General features: G+C 56.0%; 1 protein-coding gene across 1 annotated transcript in view; it reads right to left on the reverse strand.

The window, feature by feature from the left end:
• DGKG (diacylglycerol kinase gamma) overlaps window positions 1-8114 on the reverse strand; it is an 18033-nt gene extending 9919 nt beyond the window's left edge. The window contains exons 1-8 of the mRNA XM_026036416.1: window positions 8023-8114; window positions 6490-6566; window positions 4722-4887; window positions 3791-4030; window positions 2866-3036; window positions 1535-1584; window positions 680-754; window positions 452-571 (exon numbers count right to left, since the gene is read on the reverse strand). Coding sequence (XP_025892201.1) covers window positions 452-571; window positions 680-754; window positions 1535-1584; window positions 2866-3036; window positions 3791-4030; window positions 4722-4887; window positions 6490-6566; window positions 8023-8089 — 966 coding nt within the window. The 5' untranslated portion in view covers window positions 8090-8114. The remainder of the gene's footprint in view (window positions 1-451; window positions 572-679; window positions 755-1534; window positions 1585-2865; window positions 3037-3790; window positions 4031-4721; window positions 4888-6489; window positions 6567-8022) is intronic.
• Window positions 8115-9375: the final 1261 nt, after the last annotated feature.

Below are 9375 nucleotides of genomic sequence, written 5' to 3' on the forward strand. Positions count from 1 at the left end.
AAAAAAAAAAAAAAAAAAAGAAAAAGAAAAATGATTGTGAAGACTCTTAGGGTGCCCGGCCTACCGGCAGCGGGGAGGCTGAGGTGGCTGCGTGGGGCGGCAGGAGCCGGCACCGTGGCAGTGGTCGCAGAGCCGTGCGGCTCCGCGCGGAGAAGCTGCCGGCTCAGAGGCTGCCGCCGGTTACCGAGAGCAGGGTGCCCTCCTGCGGCTCCGGCGAGTCCTCCCTTGCCTTCCGCCCCTCTCATTTCCCTCTCGCCCTCCCGGCAGCTTTGCTGTTGTCTCCAGGAGCCCTTCTGCTACTCCTAGGTTTATCTCCACGGTGTTCCCAAAGGAACAGCCTGGCGGCACATAGCTTGGAGATGTTGGGAGCCAGAGGCAGTCCAGCGCTCCTGTAGCTCCCATTGGAGCCAGCCCGGTGGGGGACACATGGTTTTCCAGTGCCAGCACTCACCGTCTCCATGCCCAAGAGGACCAGCAAGGGGATGGTGGTCATGCCGCCCCGGATCCACTCCTCCAGCGTCACATTCCCGTCGTGGTCGTAGTCTATCTCCTCCATCATGGCTTTCAAGATCTAGAGGATGGAAAAGGCGCTTACACAGTGCACCTGAACACAAGTCCCCGCGCGGGGCCGACAGCCCCTCGCGTCCCCCCCAGCCCTTTGGTAGCCCCAGCCACTCACAGGCTTCAGCTCCGTGGAGTCCCACTCCAAGTACTCCGCCACATGCACCATCTGGTTGATGATACGATCCAGCTCCTGAGCACAGCAGGGAGACCGAGTCAGGTGGGATGGGGTCCCCACCCCACCGCCAGCAGGTCCAGCCTCAAGACTGTAGATACGTATGTGCAAGGCTGTCCTGGTTCCAACCCTACCCAGCCTAAGAGTGAGACAGCAGCACTCCAGCTCTTGTGGGAAGCCTCATTCCCCGCTGAAAATCTACCTGCCAGGAAGTCCACATTATTTTTCCATTTTTTCTCTTTTTACTAAAAACATCTCTTCTGACACAACAGATTTTTGTTTGCGAGGGGTTTCAAGGAAAATACACACAGGACAAAAAGAAAATGTGTTTTCTTGTGCACAAAAATTCCTTTCCTGGAATATCAACCCACGATTTCACATTAGTTTTTTGTCTCAGGTGAATTTTTTGTAGCTGTTGCTGGATGATACCTCCAGCATGCCACAGTCTGGCACAGCCAGGAAATGCTCTTGGTTTTGTCTTACATTATTATTATTATTATATCTCCATTTAGTTCTGACTGCTGTGGCCTCTGTCCCCCATCGATCACAACGCTGCCCGTCTGCATTGCAAGGGAACAGCCTGAATCATTGTCTCGGTGGAGACATTTTCATCTGTAGAAGATAATTTTGGAGCTCCCATTTTCCCAATCAAATCTGCTGCTGCCTTTCCAGTGACATGAAGAATTGGAGGGTTTTACATCCATTTGGAAAGTGGGATTTTTTTGGGGGGGGGCGGGAAGCAGGGTTCATTCCAAACGGAGCCAGTTTACCAGCAATTGTCCTGGAGACAAAGCTTACCGAGCTGTCCAGGAGGCCGTTTCCATCTGTGTCGTAAAGGCGAAACATAACTGCGGGAAGAAGGAGTTTTGGGTTAGGGTAGGACCTCAGCCCTGGACCTGGGCTGGACTTTGTGACCCCCACTCAGCGAATGCCTTGGCTGCCTAAAGACTCCATCACGGCAGGTGACGTAGCTGGTGTCCCATGTCGCCAATGGCCAGGACAGCTCCTCTGCCCCTGGTACTTCCCTGAGCATCCCGAACCCCCTTGGGCTCACAGCATCCCGTGGAGGCTCTGCTGGAGGGACCACATGCGTGTCCCATCCTGCCCTCCACTCTGAGCACCCCGGGAAGGATGTGGAGAGTTACCCCAAGGAAGCAAATCTCTACCGGGGTACAGGTGGACAAGAATTAAGGTTTGATGTCCTCTGGCAGCCACTCTACCAGGCAAGGATGCCAGCAGGTGGGATCAGAGAAGCAACAAAGAACGCGATCCAATCACCTAGACACAGCCCTATCCAGAAGCTACAGAGAGATTCACCAAGTGGTTTCAGCATTTTAACACTAAAAAGCAAAAACAAACAGGCAAAGACATGGAAGTCCTTTGCACGGAGTGGATGTGGGATGTGATCGGCATAGGGCAACCACGTGGCAAGGCTTTCTCCAGGGTCATTCCATCTCTGTCTCATGCCCAAGGCTCCCGGTTACAACTACAGTACCCAACCTAGATGCCACCAGTCTATGCCTTGCCCATAGCCCAGCTTATCCTGGTGACACTGCTGTAGAGGGGCCAGCCAGTCTGCTGGGGTCACTCAGGGCTCATATTCAAGGCATTCTCATTCAACCATATGCCCAGAGTGTTCGCTGTTGGGTACCTTAGAAACATAGGAATCAGAAACATAGGAAATAAAACACGGCAGGGGAGATAAAAGCAGGGACTGAGAAGCCTAAATTCTGCCCACATGTTTCTGGCTCACCAAAATGTGAAGGAGAAGTTGCCGCATTCACCCACTGGCTCCAGGCTGCGCAGGCCTCCTTGCAAAGCTGGCCCAGGGAAGCGAGCGGAGGATGATTCAGGTTCACATCACATCCCACCCGAGCAGTGACTAAGTTTTGGGATAATCTGAGCATTTCTCCTGATTTCAGCATCTAAAACCTCCAAGGTTTTGAGTCAACCTCACTCCGGTCTCTAGAGAAATGGCTGGCTCGTAGCCTTCCCTACATCAGCTATTGGCCAAGACATAATCAATTAATTAAAAGGCTTTGACTGCCGTGTCTGAAATGATCCGCTGGTATGATTAGCAGCAAATATTGACAGTTCACCGTATTCTCTTGCCCCACAGCCACACTTACATTCCAGCTTGTCTTCTGCCCGTCCCCTCTCCAGCAGCGAGAGGTAGCAGACAATGTCCTTCAAGTAGACCACCTGAGCCAGGGGTGCCGGCGGATGCGGAGTGGCAGCTCGCAGGGAGTTGTGGCTCTTCCGGAGGCTGAAGGGCAACCTCTTTTCCAAGCTCTTTGAGCCTGCAGGGATGGAGAGGAGAATCAAGGCGCAGCCTTGATGGACCTGTCAGAGAAGGTCTTCAGGGTCAACCCCAGCTTGGAGCTGGGAGCACAAAGACCCAAGCACAGGGACGTCTCTTAGGGCTGTTGTTCTCGAGATGGGCAAAATGAAGATGCCCTGGACTTGGTGCCCTTGCAAGAGATGGGTTGTGCAGGTGGCACGAGGAGCGGCAGAGGTTCACCACGAGGACATGCCCACTCGCAGCACCGCTCTGGAGCAGAGCCTGGCCAGCAGCGCGGCAGCTCGCTGCGCACGCCAGGACGGCCCACGCTCACGGCAGCCCAGGCTGACTTCAGACGTCGGCAGATGGCTCCTCCTGGCAGCCCCTTCCACAGCTCCCCGTCGCCGGTGGCTGGCAGGAGCTTGGCGCGTGGCAGCAGTGACTCACTTCATTAATCCCCCTCTCCCCGCGCGGCTGCCAGGTAATTAAGACATTGACCGGCGGTGGCTCTGCGGGACAGGAGCAAGTGGCTGGAGCTGTGAGCAAAGGTGTCAAGAAGCCAAGGAGCCCACCGCGTTGGAAAGGTCACTGCTGCTGCCCCAAGGACCTGAGAGGGCCTAGTTGCTTCTTAGCAGCTTGGAAAACCAGCAACCTTAACATGGGCTCTCCAGGAAGCTTGTGCTGCCCAGGCCACACTTCCCAAAGGGTAGGGAGCCTTTGAGAAGGCCTGAGGAGCCCCAGGGGCTGAGGGGCTGAGTCCCATCCCGGCTCACCTGGTGACTGAGGGCTGAGCAGCGAGCCAGAGGAGATCTTGGAAGACCCTGAGGAGTTGTGAGCAGATGGGGTGCCGGTGGTGGATTTCTGGGAGGATGACCTGGACCAGCTGGGAGAGGCATTGGCTATCGATGCTGGGGTCAGGGATGCTGGCTGTGGCTCTGCTGCATGGCCGTGGGAGCTCTTGGCCTCAGGAGTGTGGCGTCCCAAGGTGTTTAGAAGCGCTTTCCCATTGATCCCTGCAAAGCCAACATGCTCCTGTGGGGCAGGGTGACACACCCCACACATCCCTTCCTCTGGCAGTGCAGGATCTCTCTGCTACCCCTTCTGCCAGGGAGCTCCCACCATCCTGCTTGGCGCCAGCGGTTCCTAATGGCACCGATGTCCTCTGGGCATGGACCACCACTCATCCCCAAAGCTGGGAGGACGTGCTCCTCTGCATTAGCCCACGGACTAGGAGCCCGAGCTGCTTCCCAGCAGGGCCAAGGGCTGCTTGCCTTAGCAAAAGTCCCCTGGCCTAGGTGGAGCCGTGCACTGAAGTCACCACTGGCATAGGGTACCCATGACAGGGGCACAGGCCACCTCAGTCTGGATGGAAATGTTGGCATCAAGTGACTTTGGATCTGAACGCGTGGAGGAAATGCAGGGATAAAAGCAATGAAGCTCCTTGGTCTTTTTGCTGCGGGGGAAAGTCCTGCCCACCGCAGTGGAGCTTTTTGAGAATGAAAGGAGGGTCCCAGGGAGCCCATCTGCAAGGCACTTGGGATGGGACAGTGTTGGCTGTGCCCTTTGGGGCTGGCCCTGCTGCCACCAGCCACGGCAGCAGTGCCCTCTGCACTCTGCATTGCCACGGTGGCACCTCACAGTCTGTGATGGGGCCATCAGAGCATGCGGCCCATCGCAGGGACCTGCATGCCCATCAATGCTCACCCAGTGTGTTGGGCGGAGAGACACCGGGGCTCTGGCGCTGGGCCTCGCTGGACGCTGGGCTTATCTTGCGCTTGAAGGACATGAAGAGATGTTGGCAGAGCTCCTCAGGGACGTCCACCTCCAGGTATGTCTTCATGAAGAGGTAAAAGCCCTCGTAGTCGATAGGCTGGGAAGGGGGACAGAGGAGATGAAGGAGGACATCAGGAGCTGGTGGAGGGCATCAGAGACAAAAGTGTGCCCAGGGACACTGTGAGGTCCTGATTCCTTCCCATCTTTGTCCTCTGCACGGGACAGCCATTGGCATCCTCCCAACAAGGAGGCCTTGGGACCTCCTTTAGTGCGGTTGGAAGACAGGACCCCAGTGGTGGCCCTTGCTGATGGGGTCACTAGCCTTAGGTCCTCTCTGCCTTGGGACACCTGGGGAGTTTTGCCTTCGTGTCCCTTATGGACCTGCGGGCTCTGAAGCTGGAGGCCACCAACCAAGAAGGACTGCTAGTTATTGATTTATAGCAAAATAAGGATAAAATAAAGATGTTACGGGCCATAGGGAGGAGCATATCAGGCTATTTTGGGGGTGGAGAAGAGAAAGGATGCAGAAGCCTGAGAGCCCTTTCCAGCTGAAATTGGGATGTGCTCCCCTCACGCACTGAGCCAGGCTTTGAAGGCATGCAGACCCCCACAGGGCCCAGCAGAGAGGGAGGAGACGTGTCCTGGGCTAAGGACACAAAGCAGCGGGACCTACCAGCCGCCCTCGACCGCAGGGACTATCGTCCTCCCGAGGGCTCCCAGCCTCCTCCTTGCCCCCGCTTCAAGTCCCGGCTCCGATTGGAGATCTTGCTGCTCTCCCCCTTCCCACGCACTTCCCTCCTGCACCAAGAAATCTCCTTTCCTACATCCCCCGAAACTGCAGCTGGCATCCTCCACCCAGGAGCCCACAGCGCACTTGAATACTCGGTAGCTTTGGCTGCCCCTCCTTCCTGGCTACAGCCCACTGATTTTTCCCGTTTCGCCTCGTTTCTGGTGATTATGACACTGGTGAAAGGCTCTGTCGTGCTGGCACTCTAATAGGGCTCTCTAGAAAGCACCACTTTAGAAAAAAAGAAAAAGAAATAACCCTACCTTTCCTTCGGTGAGGATGACAAGGAACGGAGCCTGCCCACATTCCCATTTTGGAAATGCCACAAGAACTTGCTTTGGGGGGAGCAAAGATGCTCTTGGGGGAGCAAAGAGGTAGCTCTTGCTAAAGGGGAAAGAGATGGTGCCCCTTTCCTGATGAAAACAGGCTCCAAAATGCTCGCAGGGGTGCAGTGTGCCACGGGTACGGGCTGGCAAAACGGCTCGGGGGTCTCCAGAGCACTGGGGTTTGTCAGGACTGCAGTCCTGGATGGAATGGGGTGGTGCCCGTGTGGAAGTCGGAGAGGAAGCTGCTTGCTGGGATGCTCCAACCTCCCTCCCGAAAATGCAGGGCGAGCCCCGTTCTGCATTGCCACATCAGTGGGGTGCCTGAGTAGGAGGTTGGCCGTGGAGGTGCTGCTGAGTCTCTAACATGGTGTGTGGGAGCGTCTTCTCCAGCCCCGGGACAACACAGAGCCCCGGGGAGAGGCTGGGCGGTCGACAGACAGGTTGTTGGGGTAAGACCTGCCTTCTTGGGGTGCTTTTATCTCAGGCAGCTGGGCTGGCTTGAGGGAAGCAGGAGGCTCCCAGGAGCATCTGCTCTTTTGATGTGGCTAAGGAAGCAAAGGAGAAGATGGAGGAGAAAGCGCCTTACCTGCTCTGGGTTGTACCTGGCAAGGACGCCATCCCCATGGAACTCCTCCAGGACATCCTTGAGCTTCTTGGTGGAGTCTGCGGAGACAAAGGCAGAGCCCTGAGCATGGCAGCAATGAGCTCAGCTTGCCGTGAGACCGCTGGATGTGGTGTAGACCTGATGAACAAAATCTCTGGAAAAACCAGGTCCTCCTCCATTGCTAGGAAATGGTCACCCCTGCACTGCTTTCCTCCCCTTGATCTGCACAGCTCAACCCACAGATAGTAAATTTTCCATGTATTTTCCTGACTGAGCATCCTCTGAGCTGGAAGGGTGGTAGGGTTGGGTCCCTAGTCCTTCAACAGCTGAGAAATAAGAGAAATCTGGGGAGAAAAAAAAAAGAGGGGAGGAAGAAATTTAAGCCCTAATGTTCATTCTCAGACCTCCAGACCTGTCCCGGAGACCATTTAAAATGTTCAGTAATATTCACTCTTGCTGCCTCCCATTCTTTGCAGCTCTCTTTTGGGGATGGCAATTAATAACCTTGGGCTGAAGCTCAGTGATGGACCAGGAGCATCCAGGATGTTGGCCCGTGGGAAGAGCCCAACCACCCCAACCCGGGCTTGCTTTTAACCTAGGTTGAGGTTAGTTAAGTTTGGAGCATCCCCAATGATGGAGACCCCCTAGTTCTCTAGTCCTGGTCCCTGTGCCTGACGACTCTCATGGGGAAGCAATTTGTTCTTACGAACAGTGGGGACCTCCTATGTTGCCACTTGTGTCCATCACCACTCGTTCTTTCACTACGTGACTTTTCGAGAAACGCCTACCAAAACCTTTCCTGAAACTCCTTCTGGATAGCTGAAGAGAGCACCAGCTTCCCCCCTTCACCTTCCTTGCTCCAGGCTAAGCTGACTCGCACAGACACCAGCCTTCTGAGCATCAACTCCCATAACTTGTTCTGGTCTATCCTTGCGTCTCCTAGAGAGAGGAGCCCAAGATTGACCACAGAAATCCACATATGGCAGCAAAAAACGTGCCAAGTGCTGGGGAAGAACCACATTCCTCAGTTTGCGAGCCACACACCAGGTTGCCGGTCCCTTTTTGCAGAGGTGTCTCCCAACCTGGCCCTGCTGCAAGGGTTCAATCAACGTCTTTGAACAGAAGGATGCCACAAAAACTGTAGCTGAAATCAAAGTGCTCTGAAGAAGTCAGGGAAAACACTGCGTTGGGGAAGGATGAAGCTAACGCTCTCACAGATGAACCATCCGAAATGCTTCCATTTCCTGGATGAAGCCTGCACAGATCATGCAAGGACAGCTGAGTGATGCCTGGAGATGAGAAGCATATCCACAGCTTCCCAACGTGTCGTTTGGACCAGCTCCTTGTCCAGCAGCCCTCCAGGAGGCCCAGCTGGAAAGGCTTTCCTGGAGCAGCGGTGGGAGTCAGGCAGCAACAGATGCTCTGCAAGCATCCGTGCCCACGGCGCCAGCTCGCTCTGCCTGGGACGCGAGTCCCGACACCTGAGCCGGGGCATTCCCAGCCCGGGATACTCACAGTCGCTGTACTGCTGGAGCTGGGCAAACTCGGCGGGGCTGAGCGAGATCCAGCCGCCATCGCTCATGGTTTGGGCGCCCGCCCGCCCGCCCGCCCGCGGCGGCGCGGAGGCTCCTCGGCTGCCGCCGTCACGTCCGCGCCGTCGGGGAGGCCACGGGCTCTCGTCCTGCAGGCGCCGGCCCCACGGCACCCACGGGCAGAGGATCCATGGGCTTCACTGCAGCTGGAGCATCCGTCGTGGTGCCGCCTGCCTGCAATGGGGAGGGAGAAACAGAGGATGCGTGAGGCTGCTGCTTGTCCCACGGCTGTGGTCACCCAGGGACAACCCCTACCAAGGCACTGGGCTGGCCCTGTGTGTCCCCATGCTGGCCAGGCATCCCTGCTGGGACAGCAAGTTGGTGTCACAGGGATGTCACAGGTGGGAAGACAGGAGTGCAGTGGCCCCAGAGACTGCAAGGAGGTGCACGGGAGCAAAGGCAACAAAATGGCCCAAGGTACCTGACCGTCCCCAAGGGCCAAGGGGACCCTGAGAGCCTATCCCCTTGCTGGGACCAGCTCATCACAGCTGCTTTGGCTCTGGTCCCAATTCCCGGCATTCAGAGGACAAGGCTTAAGAAAGACCGTGGGCTTTTCTCTTGCCAACCATGAAAGAGGTAAATACTGCAAGCCTAAAGTCTCCGTCATGCTCACAGAGACCACCTGGAGCTCACCAAGATGAACCATAATGTGCTGGGAAGGGAGCTGAGACTTCCCAGATACATCAGGTTTGGTGGCATGGCCTTTCCAGGTCTTTCTGGTCTTTCCCACTGAGTTCCCTCTCCCACACCTTCTGCTCAGGTTCAAACACAGCTCGTGCTGGGCTTGATCTCCTGAGGAGAGGCTCCTTATCCTTGGAGGCTCCTTCTCTGGAGAGACTCAAGATCCACCTGGATACGATCCTGAGCAACCTGCTCTCAGTGACCCTGCTTGTATGGGGAGCTAGAGCCAGGTGACCTCCTGAAGCCCCTTCCAAACTCAGCCATCTTGCAGATGTTGAGGCCAAGACGGAAGGAGGAAAGATGTCCAGACAACCCAAATAAATGTGTGTTTTCCAAGAAAACCCTCATGGCAAGAGATACCTGGGGGGCACAGGGGCAGTGCTACCACTGCCAGGGCTCCCATGCTTGGGAACCTGCAGCCGGCGCTGGAAGAAACCCTGTCCCAGGATAAACATGCCTTCTCCTCCCACGCAGAGGAGCTGCTTACTTTGACCAGAAACTATTTTTTATCTCACATTTACACGAGGAGAGGCTGGGAGAGCGGGGCTGGCTTGGCCCGCAGGAAGAAAAGCGAAGGTGGGAGGGGGAAAGATGG

The sequence above is a fragment of the Nothoprocta perdicaria genome, unplaced genomic scaffold (genome assembly GCF_003342845.1).
Source record: "Nothoprocta perdicaria isolate Ctin4 unplaced genomic scaffold, notPer1 scaffold_177, whole genome shotgun sequence".
In the NCBI taxonomy this organism is placed as follows: domain Eukaryota; kingdom Metazoa; phylum Chordata; class Aves; order Tinamiformes; family Tinamidae; genus Nothoprocta; species Nothoprocta perdicaria.